The sequence below is a fragment of the Onychostoma macrolepis genome, chromosome 25 (genome assembly GCF_012432095.1).
Source record: "Onychostoma macrolepis isolate SWU-2019 chromosome 25, ASM1243209v1, whole genome shotgun sequence".
Taxonomy (NCBI): Eukaryota; Metazoa; Chordata; class Actinopteri; order Cypriniformes; family Cyprinidae; genus Onychostoma; species Onychostoma macrolepis.
This window is the reverse complement of record NC_081179.1, coordinates 1,499,182-1,515,232: the sequence shown is the minus strand read 5'-3', so window position 1 is coordinate 1,515,232 and position 16,051 is coordinate 1,499,182. Positions and strand designations below refer to the sequence as shown.

General features: G+C 33.2%; 1 protein-coding gene across 2 annotated transcripts in view; it reads left to right on the top strand.

The window, feature by feature from the left end:
- LOC131534109 (A disintegrin and metalloproteinase with thrombospondin motifs 20) overlaps positions 1-16,051 on the top strand; it is a 125,289-nt gene that overhangs the window by 16,487 nt on the left and 92,751 nt on the right. For both annotated transcript variants that reach the window (XM_058766773.1, XM_058766774.1), the window contains one exon: positions 3,425-3,569. In XM_058766773.1, coding sequence (XP_058622756.1) covers positions 3,425-3,569 — 145 coding nt within the window. The remainder of the gene's footprint in view (positions 1-3,424; positions 3,570-16,051) is intronic.

Here is a 16,051-nt window from a genome sequence, read left to right as displayed (position 1 = left end):
AGAGTTGTGAGATATAAACTCGCAATTGCGAGAAAAAAAGTCAGAATTGCGAAATAAAAAGTCGCAATTGCGGTTTATATCTCAGAATTGCGAGAAAAAAAGTCGCAATTGCGAGTTTATATCTCAGAATTGCGTGTTTATATCTCAGAATTGCGAGAAAAAAAGTCAGAATTGCGAAATAAAAAGTCGCAATTGTGAGTTTATATCTCAGAATTGCGTGTTTATATCTCAGAATTGCGAGAAAAAAAGTCAGAATTGCGAAATAAGTCGCAATTGCGAGTTTATATCTCAGAATTGCGTGTTTATATCTCAGAATTGCGAGAAAAAAAGTCAGAATTGCGAAATAAGTCGCAATTGCGAGTTTATATCTCAGAATTGTGTGTTTATATCTCAGAATTGCGACTTTATATCTCAGAATTGCGAGAAAAAAAGTCAGAATTGTGAGATAAAAAGTCGCAATTACCTTGTTTTATTTTTTATTCAGTGGCGGAAACGGGCTTCCATAGATTATTGTTCTGATTTTTTAAATGATTTTGACCGTTTTCAGTTGTCGTTTGAGATTGATCTGTTCCTATAACTGATTCGATTTAATAATGAATATTTTATTAAATATCCGCACATGTTGTGAACAGTGATGGGAATAACGGCATTATAAATAAACGGCGTTACTAACGGCGTTATTTTTTTCAGTAACGAGTAATCAAATGAATTACTGTTTCCCCCGTTACAACGCTGTTACCGTTACTGACAATAAAATGTGGCGTTACTATATTATATTATTAGAATTTAATTTTTCAGTTCATCTAAATGGATGCGTGTAGCTGTAGCCTATTTGACGTACCATAAACAGTGTGAAGCGCACGCCTCGCCGTCTCTTTCTCTCACATACACGCACGCAAAGAAAGATACAGAGCGAGAGAGTCTTTCATAACATGCAGAATTGACGCGCTACATGTAAACAATATTCTTTGTTGTATTTTCCTGTCAAAATAACGGAGTTCCTTTGGAATTCTTCAGCTTTTAAGAACTGCCGCTTTCTCTGGTAGTGGGCGGAGCTAATGCTCAAACGACAATCTCATTGGCTGGCGCTCACCTATTATCATCACTGTTTTGATTTCAGCAAATCAATGCGAGCGAACGCAGACAACGTGATTAATATTCATGAACCCAGCAGCTCATTAATCCTTAGTGCGTTTTATATTTATGACAAATATGCATTCATACTTGGTTATTCTAATTACTAAAGTTCTATCATCATATAATATTATATTATAATGCTTCACTGACTGATGCTAAGTGTCAGTAGATAAATAGTGTAGATTAATGTACAATGTTTTATAATAATAATTTATTCTTATTTAATTTAACATATTTAACAAAATTAATATTGGGGGCATCCAAAGTTATTTAACATTTGAACGTTATTATTTTTTTTTTAAAGTAACGCAATAGTTACTTTCCCTGGTAATTAGTTACTTTTATAATGATGTAATTCCGTTACTAACTCAGTTACTATTTGTGAGAAGTAACTAGTAACTATAACTAATTACTTTTTTAAAGTAACGTGCCCAACACTGGTTGTGAATGAGTTCAGTATTTGCGGAGCTGAAAGGCCACGCTGTGGGAGAGATGACACAGAAATGGCCTTTTCTGCTGTGTTTCTGAGGGCAGATGAATAGCAGACTGTGATCTGGAGAATCAGATCAGTTTATCCAGCATAAAGAGAGTGTGTAATGACAGTCTTCATGGAAACTCATTGAGTTCATGTCAAACATGTTTCCATTGGTTCAAACAGACCCAAGCGTTTTTCCACTTCATTATTTGCTGGTATGTTTTTGTCGGATGTTTTCCATACAGTATCATAAAGCTCGCTCCCGTTCGGAATGTATGCAGGAATGTGTAATTCAGTGTTTGAACGTGTTGAACGTGGTGATGATGACCCATGATTCCAGAGAAGGGTTTATGTGACTGTCAATCATTGATTTTTATTTTATTAATTTTTTTATTTGTTATTTTCAATTATTTTATTATTCTTTTTTATTTATTAATTTTTTTCCATTTATTAATTTTTCCCCATTTTTTCAATGCATTCATTAGTTTGCATTTATTGTATTTGCTATTGATTTTTTATTTTGTTAATTTACTATGCATTTTTATTTATTTACTATTCATGTTTATTTTATTTTGGTATTAATTATTGATATATTATATTTTAGTATTAATTTAATTTAATACTAAATTTCATTAATTTTTTATATTTATATTTATATTTCTACGTATATATACAGTATATTACTATTATTTTTATTCATTTTATTTACTATTCATGTGTATTTAATTTATTTTACTGCAATTTTGCATGTATTTTATTTTACTGCACATTTGTTTTTATTCATTTCTTTTAATATTAATTTTACGTATTAATGGATTTCATTTTATTACCTTTATTTAAATTTTGTATTTATTTATTTACTTAATTACAATTCTTTGACTATTATTATTTTTATTAATTATATAGGCTAGTGTTATGATATTTTTAGTGACTGGGGCCTTCTTCAGTTGTTGTTTGCAGGTTATTCCTTTAATTATTTATGTTTTTTTATTTGTTTATTAATTTTTATTAATATTTTTTAATTAATATTATGTTAATGTAATATTAATTTATATTTTATTTTATTCATAAATAAAATATTTATTTATTTGTTCTTTTTTAAATTGATTATTATTGTTATTTCAGAAATTTGCTTATTTCTTTCTTTGTAAATATTACCCAAGAAATAATTTATTAAAGCAATATTCCAGGCAAAATGCTGCAGCATGAAGTGGGTCATATTAAAATCACTGAAACAGGATATTATAAAATGGTTTAATAAAACAATAATAATAAAGTAAAAACCTGTTAAATGGTTAACGTTAAGTTCCTCTGCTACAGTATATACGGTGAAAAACTGTAATTCCATGTTATATGTAATTTTACAGTAGTATACTGTAAAAAGAACATATAATTTACAGTGAATAACCGTAAATTGACATTCCCAGAATTTCCTGAGTTACATTTGATGTTTCAAATTTGATGTTTTTTGTTGAAATAACTTTCTTCTGACTTCTTTCTGATCAGTTTTGAACATTAGATTTATGTTACACCTAACGTTGTTAAAGTAATTTTTATTGCATACTACCGTAAAATCACATGTAATGTCTTATTCAGTTTTTCACTGTATATTGTAGGGGAACTTACCGTTAACCATTTAACAGATTTTTAACTTTATTGTAAAATGGTTTTATAAAACAGCAGGAACATCCATTTGATAAAAGATGCCAGTGTTGTAGGTGTGTTCTTCCCAGGATCTGCTCAGCAGTTGAAAATCAAATGTCTGATCACTTAAACCAAACGTGACGGTGATTGTGTGGTGTTTTTCTTTAGATCGGCACGTTCACGACGCACAGCGGTCAGTTCTTCCTGGAGCCGCTGCTGAGCGCTGATGGAGACGAGTATGAGGAAGAGCACAACAAACCTCACCTTCTCTACAGACACGAGTCACATGACTCTCAGCCATGCAGCACCTCAGGTAAACGCTTCAGCTTCATCAACCCCTTCAGCAAATGCATTCGCATGCTGTAAAAGAAAATCTGTCAAATTTACGGTAAAACAAATGGCAGCTGTGGTATAGCAACATTTTAAGTTTTTACGGTTTTAACTTAAATTTACATTTAAATACTGTCATTTGATATAATGTTAATATACCAACCTATTGAAGCACTGAAATCTGTTTTGTATCTTTGTAATACGCTGATAACCACCAAAAGCAGGTGGTGATGAGAAAGAACAAAGCCTATCACAAGCAGCTTTTAAATATGAACATATATAGAAGGTGCACAGTCATTCACACAAACACCAAACACCGTCATGAAACACATGAAACTGAAATAATGCAATAAACATTCATTTAACAACATTAGATGTAACATATGACCCTAATGTACAAAACCGATAAGAAAAAACTAAGAAGAAACATAGTTATTTTAACAAAAAAACATCAAATTTGATACATCAAATGTAACGCAGGGAATTCTGGGGATGTCAATTTACGGTTATTCACTATAAATTATACATTCTTCTTCACTTCCAAAAACGGTATACTACTGTAAAATTACATGTAATGTCCAATACAGTTTTTCACCGTATATAGGAAGGGGACTTACCGTTAACCATTTAACAGGTTTTTACTGTAGCATTTTTACAGTCTTTTACCATATAATTCACAGTAATTTTTTTACGGTGCAGCTCTATTGCTTTGCTTGTGGAAAGTTAGTTTTTCTCTTCTCAGTGGTGCGTTTTAAGCGTGCTGGCGTGTGCTTTGGCATCGCTGTTATTGTGAGGATTAACGTCTTCTTTATGAGCTGCTTATTGGAATTCTTCATCTAATGAAAGTAAATCAACTCCAGCCGCTCCACAACTCTGACTTACATTAATCAGACACTTTGCTGGAATAACCAACCTTATTAGTAACCCCTATTTAGTATGGCTTTAAAGTGATAATGCACCCAAAAATCAAATGTTTGTCATCATTTACTCATCCTCATGTCATTCAGTCCTTTATGCTTCTTTAATTGGTTTATATGACTCTATAGCATATAAATTTTTGCATATATTTATAGCACTTTTGTGCTATTTTCTGTAAAGTTGTAAGTTCTTCTGAATGTCTTAAATGTGGGTCTACGCTTCATGCAAACTTTAGAAGACCTGAAATATAATGCATGTGTTATATGAATTGCTGTTATGATCAGGGTCGGAAATTAATGGGGTTGAGGCAAAAATGCCACCAAAATGAACAAAAATGTCCCCGAAATTCAAGGTGATTGGGGCAAAAATGCCCCATTGCAATTAAAATTAATCTTAATTTTAACTATTTTAGACTTACTTGACAATTTTTAAATAATGCATATATATATTAAATATTAAAAACTAAACTAATATTATTAGAATTTTACTATACATTTTATTTTAAAAACTTATATATTTTATTTCATTTACTGTTTGTTTTAATTTGTTATTTTGGTAACACTTTACAATAAGGTTCATTAGTTAACTACATTAGTTAACATTAACTAATAATAAACTGCACTTATACAGCGTTTATTAATCTTTGTTAATATTAATTTCAACATTTACTAATACATTATTAAAATCTTGTTAACATTAGTTAATGCACTGTGAACTAACATGAACTATCAATGAACATCTGTATTTTTATTAACTAATGTTAGCGAAGATTAGTAAATACAGTAACAAATGTATTGCTCATGGTTAGTTCATGTTAGTTAATACATTAACTAATGTTTAACTAATGAACCTTATTGTAAAGTGTTACCGTTATTTTTTAACTATGGATTATTTATTTTATTTAATATGCATTTTCATTTGTTTTATTTTACTATGCATTTTCATTTATTTTACCATTTATTATTTATTTCCAGATTTTTATGTTTATTTACTGTTTATTTTTATTTTTCTATACTTTTTAAAAATTAGTTTATTTATTATTCAGTAACTTATTTATTTTTGAGCTGCTCTTTGTTTTATTTATTTATTTATGTAAATTTACTATTTATTTATTTATTAATTTTTAAATTAGATTTGTATTCTTATATCATACATTTACTCCATGTGATTATAATTAGTTTCTCTTCAAATATTATCCAAGAATAATATTTATTAAAGCAGTTTGTCAGTTGACAAGAGGTGTTGTAAGGTGCAGCATGAAGTGGACCATCTTAAAATTTTAATAATTTACATTTTAATAATTATTTTACGGAATAGTTCATTTCTGCCCCTGGTTATGATACATTTATGGTGCTTCAATGGTTTTTGGAGCTCATTAGAGTGAGTAGACATTGAATTTTGGGTAAAATCTTCCCCATCTCTAGTGTCCGCATCTCTATTGTGCAGATGTGATGCTGGATCTGGGTCATGCATCAAAGAGCTGAGGATGAAAAGAGCTCAACTAAAGGTGTCCTTGCCTTCAGTTCAATCTGATAACAGTCTGATGTTCAGATACCGAACGCTTTCAACGACAGGAATCTGCTGCAGTTGCGACTATTAAACTGAGATTGCATAAAGAGTACAAATGTAATTTGTGACCCTGGAGCACAAAAGCAGTCATAAGTAGCACAGATATATTTGTAGCAATAGCCAACAATACATTGTATGGGTCAAAATTATCCATTTTTTTTTTACGTCAAAAATCATTAGGATATTAAGTAAGCATCATGTTCCATGAAGATATTTAGTACATTTCCGACCGTAAAAATATATCAAAACTTAATTTTTGATTAGTAAAATGCATTGCTAAGAACTTCATTTGGACAACTTTAAAGGCGATTTTCTCAATATTTTGATTTTTTTGCACCCTCAGATTCCAGATTTTCAAATAGTTGTATCTCAGCCAAATATTGTCCTATCATGACAAACCATACATCAATGGAAATATTAGCTTTCAGATGATCCATAAATCTCAATTTACAAAAATTGACTCTCATGACTGGTTTTGTGGTCCAGAGTCACATTATAATATGTGCTTGTGTTTCGAGCATTGTTACAATACTATGGTGTTCTGGATCATTGCTAGGTGGTTTCTTTCTCTCTCACGTCTCTAGATGATCAGGACTGATCTTTAATGCTCAGTATTATGGATTGATGACTGAGCGTCAGTGAATGAAGAAACACCTGTAATGTAGACTGAAGCTATGAGTTCATGCTTAAATAAGCGTGCCGTTGTAAAGTACGAGCGATTAGAGATGCAAAGATCTAAGCGTGTGCTGAGTTGCAGGGTGTTTAACATGTCACGGCTGGACTAATGAGTCACTCGATCGTCTGCCGCTCAACACCTCCCTTTCAGCTTCTGTCCTGAAATAGACACTGATAGCTGCTGCTCTTTCATTGCTCAGTGGAGATCTCGGCTGTGTTTAGGTTAAGGATCAACTTTGTCTTGGATGTTTCTCTTAAAATATCTCAGGGGGGATAAAACAGACTCAAGTTACATGTTTTCATCCAGTAAGAGTGTAGAGTAGTGTTGTTATTGTTAACTATTAGAAATTGTGTTAATTTAAATAAAATAAATTATAAATATTAGATGAAAAACTATTGCATTTGCAACTAACTGGAATAAAATAAGTTTAAGTACTAAAATTACTAAAACAAATGCACCACACCAAATAGAAATATACCAAAAAAAAACTTAATACAAATGACAAAAGCGCATAACAAAATTATTTAAACTTAAAAATAAAACAAATAATTGATTATTAAATTAATTAATTAATTAAAAATGAAAACTGGGAATTTTAAAATAAAAGCTATCTATCTATATATATATATATATATATATATATATGTATGTATTAATTTGAAATGCTTAAATAACTAAAACTAAAACTTATAAAAATAAATTAATTCAAATTAAAGGGGTCATCGGATGCACATTTTCCACAAGTTGATATAATTCTTTAGGGTCTTAATGAAAAGTCAATAACACACTGTGGTTAAAATTTCTCAATGGTTGTGTAAAACAACACCCTTTTTACCCTGTCAAAAACAGGTCTGTTCACAGCGACCCGTTTCGGTGCATGTCACTTTAAATGCTACTGAGCTCTGCTGACTCCGCCTCTTTCTTCTGTGTGGTGACGGCTGTTCTCTGAGAGACGGTAAACTTTAGCTGCATTCATCGTGAAACTGGCTAACTAGCACATTATTAGGAAAGGTGATTTGCAAAGATTCATAAAAGAACCTTATACTCACTTCTTCTGGAGGTGAAGCTGGATTACGAATGATTCGCGCGAACATAGATGCATTTATGTAGATCGGGGGCGCATTCCCTTTAAAAACAAAGCTAATCCTCTGCGTCTGATGTTCTCAGATGTCGGGAGTAAATGACGACTGCTATGTTCATTATTACATCCAACAACAAAACACCTCAATCTCTTAATCAGAGCCATTCTTGTCTACATCTGCTCCGGCGGTGAAACAATGGAGGACTGATGACAGCTCACTCAGGGCGGAGTCTGAGAGTGTCAATCAACAATCGTGGGAGGGGCCTGGGTCTGTGACATCACACAGACAAGAATCTGAGAACGGCTTGATTTGAGAAAGGGGTTATTATTTTTGGGGATTTAAAAAAAACACTGGGTGGATTTTTATCATTATAGGGTGGTTGTGTACACACACTGACAACACACATTAATGTTTAACCAACATGTAAAAGTGAATTTTGCATCCGATGACACCTTTAAGAAAAACTATATACACATAAAAAACTATTACAAATTACAGGTGGGGACTTGAACCTGAATACACACAGACTCATGGGGACTCGTGTCATGGTGGGGACCTAAATTGAGGAAAATAACTCCAACCGGTAACTTTACTTTGGCTGTGAATGAACTCAAAGAGAAAGCTCAAAGGGCTTTCTATGCCATAAAAATATCCATTAAAATTGACATTCCAGTCCAAATCTGGCTCAAACTTTTCAAATCTATAATTGAACCAATTGTTTTATATGGCAGTGAAGTGTGGGGTCCTTCTATAAAATTGGACTTCTTAAATTGGGAAAAACACCCAATCGAAACCCTAAATTTAAATTTCTGTAAAAGAATACTCAAAGTCCAAAGAAAAACTCCAAACGGATGCAGGGCAGAATTAGGCCAATACCCTCTCCTTCTAAATATCCAAAAAAGATTCTGGAAACACCTAAAAACAAGCGACCCCAACACATACCATTACAAAGCCCTAAAACACCAAGAGCTGAGCGTAAGTAAGAGTCCCCTGTGCCAGCTGGTGCTGAGACTGACTGAGCTCACACACACAGAGATCAGCCTGCCTCAGGACACACAAACACAGAAAAAGACAAGTACATCACCCATTGGACAAACACCATTAAAAACCAGCACAAACTGGAATGTTATTCGGCCCTAAATCGAGAACCTGAGCGCCGTGAGTGATGTGAGACTCAGGAAAACACTGACGATGTACAGACTCAGTGAACACAGTCTGGCCGTAGAGACGGGCCGCGCGGACAGACCTGGCTCTCTCGTGAGGACAGACTCTGCTCGCACTGCATCCTGGGAGTGACGGAGACGGAGCTGCACTTCCTCACAGAATACACAAAATATAAAGATATCAGAGACCACTACTACCCCAAAATTAATCAAATATTCCCCCAATTTAACACCTGTAATCCAACCCAAAAACTCTGTTTCATTCTTGGCGAAGAAGCCAAATGTTCTAATATAGCTGCAAGATTTGTAGCATCTTGTCATCTCCTGAGGGAGAGCCAGAGAGAAATACACACACACTCACTCACAGCCCAAACACACACCTATTAGACCTACACACAGGGGCGGACTTAACCAATAAGCGAGGTAAGCGGCTGAGTTTTTGTAAAGTGCTGAGTTCTGCAAGGACGGGGATCATCTCATTATAACAAAGTGTAGATACGATGTAAATAAGAGATTCATTGTGCAGTTATTAACGGAACGTCGTGAGATCGCAATGAATTGAAGTGAGAGAATTGAATGAGGGAGCGCTCTTTGCGCGCATGCTGTCTGACTGTATATTCACCTACTGAGATATTCACCTCAGTAAAGAAAAGAAAATATTGTGTTTCAAGTCACAATTTTATTTATCTTGATGTTTCAAAATGACTCTCTTGTGTGCTTCTCCTAGGCGCACCGGCGCTGACTGCCGCGTACTCGTATAAATGCACAAATGCAATGACTGGAGATTTTCCCTTAATAATAGGTTTCATTTTCTATTTGTTTCTCAGCAAAGCCTACAGTATGCCTTCAGAACACTTGGAACATATAATGAATTGCCTGGGATAATTGTATGTTTGTAAAAAGATTGGAAAGGTTTACAATTTATTAAATGGACAAGTGCAAGTTTTTTTTTTTTATTTATTTTTATTTTTTTTTGATAATGTCTTCCTTTTTGTGATCCGAAAAAAAATAAATAAGGTAGCCTAATTTGGCTTTAGAACAGCAGCAAGTTGACTAATTACTGGTTGTGAAGGGATAAATAAACTAAAAACTTGAGCGAGTGAGCAAAATAGGGGTTAAGCATAAAAGGACACATAGTTATTGTATGGGGGCCCCATACCTGGAATTTGCTTAGGGCCCCCAAGTCGCTAAGTCCGCCCCTGCCTACACACATATAATGTATACAGTGTTCAAATTTCTAAGTTCAGTTGTTACATGATTTCTGTAGTACAATCCTTTATTTATTATTATTATAATTCTTTATTTATTTTATTAATGTTATTTTATTAATACTATTATTTTATTTATTTTTTGCTATATCTAGCCATGTGTTTATATAATATTGCCTTTTTTATTTAGTTTCATTATTACTATTATTTTCTCTAGGCTTTACTAAATGTTCAGATATTCTAAATCATTTTCTATGTTGTTTTAATGCTTTGGGAATACAAAATGTATGTTTTTGTCATGCCAGTAAAGCTTTCTGAATTGAATTGAATTGAATTGAATTGAGAGAGAGAGAGAGAGTGTGTGTGTGTGTGTGTGTGTGTGTGTGTGTGTGTGTGTGTGTGAGAGAGAGTGAGAGAGAGTGTGTGTGTGTGTGTGTGTGAGAGAGAGAGAGAGCGTGAGAGAGAGTGTGTGTGTGTGTGTGTGTGTGAGAGAGTGAGAGTGTGTGTGTGAGAGTGAGAGAGTGTGTGTGTGTGTGTGTGTGTGTGTGTGTGTGTGTGATCACCTGTGCGCTTGTGCACCTGTTTCCCGAGCTGATGTCAGAGTGTCTGAGGCGCACACACAGTCTGACTATGGCAGGGCTGGCGTCTGGACTCGATCTGCAGAGTTTGAGCGTGCTGCCAGCAGAGCTCAGTTTCACAGCCGCTGTTTGTTTTGTGCTCGAGGATTGCCAGAACTCCAGAGAAACGCTTCGGCAGATTAACTGGGATCTCTGGGGTTTTATGGGGAAAACGCTTTGTGTAGTTTGGTAATTGTTTTTGTGCTTTGACATGCAGCTGGAGATGAGTCTGTAAAGCCTCTTACTGAAAACTTCCTCTTGGAGACTTTGGAGAATATTGTGTGAAGGGACAAATTTGATATATTCACACACTTATCTGTGAGCAAGACGGCTTTATGTTATTTACACATTAAAGGGTTGAGAAACAATGTGAAAGCAGAGCAGAAAGTGAACTAAAGTTAGAAATTACTAAAGGGTCTTTGTTAGTTACATTGTGTTGCAGAGTTTGTCGTTTGTCATTTTACAGTTTCAGATGTGTCTTGTCCAATCAGTTTCATTTGTAATATTAGTAATATTGTAATATTAGTTGGTGCTGTTGGCTTTTGTTGTGAATGGAAGTGTTTCAGAATGTGAGTCAGCATCAATTTAAATTGTTGGAGAGGAAAATGGAGAGGTACATTTCTTTATAATATTTTATATATTAGTAAATATATATATATATATATATATATATATATATATATATATATATAAATTTTTATTTTTTAATTCCTGCTATGTAGCAGGACAAATTGCATAAATAAATAAATTAGTGCTGTCAAAATTTGCACGTTAACGCAGGTGATTAATTTTTTCAGTTTAATGCGTTAAAATTATGTAACGCCGTTAACTCTGTGATGGAGCCTAGGGTTGGCCACCCACTCATAACTGCTGTTTCTGTCTGTTTTTTCTTGACAAAAAGTGCATTTATTCAGTCGCAGAACGTCTTTACGATCACATCAATCCGGAGACGTTTCAGACGCGCTTCAGCTTCACTTCAGCGGCAGGCTCGAGTCGAACAGTACTTTTGCACACACAAAGGCGCCAGCGCTGTAGCCTATATCATTTCATATCAAAGCATGAAATAAATGACATGCATGCAATGTCGTGGTCAGTTAAGTCACGAAGTTACCAAAAAGGTGATTAAAGCTGCCTTAAAACTGTGCGTGCATGTAATATGTTATACATGAATCACATTAAAGAACATGTCTCTGAAATCGTTTTCAAAACTGTCCTGGAGCAACCGAGCACTGTCTCTCTCATCTAACACACTCGATTCAACTCGTCAGTTCGTTAGTAGAGACTGAAGTGGGTCAGAAAAGGTGATGAGATGCGTGTCAGATCCGCATCACGTTCAGCAGTGGCAGCTCTTAAAGTAATAGCAGCCAAAACAACCTAATGACCAGCTGCTGTGATGTCTGTTCATCAATAACAAAAGAAAAATTAGGAAATCAATAACATTTATAGCTTTAAGGATTCATCTGTATTTAATTTAGAATTTAGTGTTTGATAACTTTATTCAATTTCTGTATATTTCTGCTGAAGGGCACAAGTAGCTAAATATGACATTTATTATTATGGGTTTATGTGAAGATTGTTTTAAGATCACTTAAATTAGAAATTATTTTTAAAGTCTAATAAATGTTAAAATTGATAGCTCTTAATTATAATGTAATGTTGAATGGCTATAATCAATGGTTAAATATTAGGGGGATAATTTTTATAGGGAAATCAGTATTAATTGGTATCAGTGATACTGGTCTTCAGTCATAAAAAAGATGCCATTAAACAAATATTAAAAATATACGGTCTTTATGTTGTTTGTACTCTAATTTGAAGATTGAATGTTAAATTATTGCAATATAAAAGTATATTTAAAAACGTTATTGTTAGGTGGGATTAATCGCGATTAATTTCAGAAAAAATGTGTGATTAATTAGATAATTTTTCAAATCGATTAACGGCACTAAAATACATATATATGTGTGTGTGTTTGTGTGTGTGTGCGAATGTGTGTATGTGGGTTTGTCTTAAAAAAACATAAGAAAGTCTAAATTTTGACATTTTTATTACTTTCTAACCATTTTGTCAAGTCCCAAAGTGTATTGCAGTGCTCATGTTTATTCAACGAATAATTATTTGTGGCGTTCAGTTTTGATATTGTGACAGGCGCCACAAATAAATCAATGCGTCAATCAGCGAACGTCTCCACTGACTCTGATTGTTGTCCAGGGGAATGGTTTGAGTGTGTGATTTCTCTCTGAGCTGAGGTAATGAGGGTGTTTTGTGCTTCTTTCAAACAGAACAAACAGCACTTTTATCTGCAGCGATTGTCGGCACGACATATGGGTCTCAGATCTCCTGATACGTGACGGCACGTGTTCGTCTTCTGATCGTCTCAGTCCACCGCTGTCATTAGTTTGAGTGAGAACCAGTGTTATATGAGCGTTTCTGTCGTCTCAGCTCTGAGACGTCTTGAGAGAAGCGTTTCCATAATAAGGGCTGTTCAAGCGCTTCATCTCTCTGTCATCGCTGAAGCTCCAAACCCCGTTTTAACGTCATGTGCAGTTTCTTGGAATATGGATATGTTGTATTGAGACACCAGCAGCTCTTTGAGATGTGAGCGTTTTCTCTTTGCAGCGCTGGAGATGAGGGTGGAGGAGATACGGGTCGGTTCCTCTCATCCGGCTGCTCATTCCAGTCCATTTCTGACACTGTGTTTGATGAAGCGTCACTATTGTTATTGCTCATGTTTAGTGTTTATCTGGGTTATTATCGGCAACTACAACTAAAACCAGAAAACAACATTTTAATTACTTGAAATGGAAAATATTTTTAAAAATTTAATTCAAAATAATAAAATAAAATAAATAAAAAAATAAATTTATTTCATCTAGTTGCCAAGGCAACGTTCATTTTCATTTAGTTTAAGTACTCAGATAACTCAAATTTAATAAAAACTATATATACATAAAAAAACTAAAAACAATGACAAAAACACACAACAAAATATTTTAAAAAACTAAATATTAAAATATTAGCTGAAACTAAAACCATTAAAAACGTTTTGTTACTTTAAATAAAACTTATTTTATTTAAGCTAGTTAAGTCAAGACATTTCTTATTTTCATTTAGTTTAAGTTGAAATTCTAAAATAACTAAATCTTGATTAAAAATGATATAGAAATTAAGAAAAACTAATAAAATGGCAAAACAACAAAATTAATATATATATACATTAATATATATATATATATATATATATATATATATATATATATATATATAATACTCAACACTCCCAACCTATACATAAATTTGAGTTTTTTTGTTGTTGTTTTTGCTGTGTTTTTTGTACTTAGCTTGTTTTATGTTGTGTGTTGTTTTACGTTAGTCTGTATCTATATTTTGTATACTCTTTGTATGTATATTAATAAAAATAAATAAATAAAAAATAAATAATTTTTTATATTAAATATTTAGTTAAAATCAAAATATTAACTAAAATAAAAAGCATAAAAACATTTTCATTTCTTGAAACAAAATAAAAGTTAACTGAATTAAACTGAAATATTAAATAAAACATGTTTTGATTCAAAGGCAAAATTCCTCATTTTCGTTTAAAATACTAAAATAATTGTATATCGACATAAAAAGCCTACGGCTAACAATAATGACAAAAGCACACAAAAAATGTTACATTTAAAATGTAAAGTTCAAATTTAAAACGTCAACTAAAAATGAAATAGAAACCGAAAGTATAAAAATGAAATCTACACTCTACAAAATGCTGGGTTAAAAACAACCCAACTTAGGTTATTTGGCAACCCAGCGCTGGGCAAATATTGGACAGAACACATGCTGGGTTATTTTGACCCAGCTGGTTTTTACTAAATATGCTGGGTTGTTTTATATAAGTCAACTATTGTTTAAAAAATATTATATTGCTGGCTTAAAATGGACTGGAAATTAAAAATCACACACAGAATTACTATATAGGCAACAGCAATAATCAAATGATAAACATTTATTGTTAAACAAGAACACCCATGGACAAAATACAAGACAAATTGAATTTATTTGGGTGAATTGAGTTTACAATATTAAATACATTTAAACTTGTTTAACAGGAATTTTAGAAATAAAAAAGGCACATATAAAAGTATCATCTTAATTTAAGTGTATTCAACCGTTCTCTGTAATCGCTTTTTACCGAAATAGTGCTAATTCTCGTGCCGAAATCTGAGCCGATGAAGGGCTGCTGTTCGCCGAGGGAAGTGTGAACATTAGACCGCGGCCTCACGTTTCACTCGTAGCTGAGAGATGGCGTGACTGACTCCAAAACCTGCCCAAAAACAAACAGTACTGAGATTAGAGAACATATTTTAAATTAAATTACACTCAGTATTATAACGAATAAAATCTATTTATGTTATGCAAGGCAAAGGCGTTTCCAGCACAAAACGACGACAGCTGCGTACGCAGCTGACATCTCGTCCTTATGTTTTGTTACGCATTGCGTAAAATAATATAATTTACACCACATTAAAGACTTTATAAATGAAATTAAATATATACAAACCTTTATTTCCCCGAAAGAGTGCACTAAATCGGCAGCGACGGCATTGAGACGAGCTCAACCCAGCGGTTAGGTAGAAAAAAATAACCCAGCGTAAAAATGACCCAGCACCTGAGTAAAAATATTAAAAATAACCCAATAAAATGACCCAACAAGCTGAACCCAGCATTTGGGTTAAAAAAAAATGCAGCATTTTTTAGAGTGTAGTTAAAATATTAACATGATGAATGAAGAGATCCATCAGAGTAAGCATGAATGCTTGTAAATGCTCAGAATGTTGATGGATGATAACAGCTGGAATCAGACCGACGGCCGCAGGTCTTTTGAAGCTTGCAGAGAAACGTCTGGATCTTCATGACAAACTTCAGCATCACTTCCAGTGTTATCTCTGTCTAGCGATGGATTGCGGTTAATTACTGGTCTGCAGCTTTCAGACGTCACCTGCTGAAGAATGTTAAAGAGTCTGATGATGAATCTCTTGTCTCTCTGCAGACATATACCAGAATGATTGCAAAGTTTGTCATAGCACTTGCATATCATTGCTCTTTTGTTGGTTTTGATTGTAAGTCACTTATAAAAACGTCTGCTAAATGACTAAATGTAAATGTAAGTTTCTTATTGGTATTTATTTATTTTTGCTAAACATATTTTAAAATGTATTTTGAATATTTATT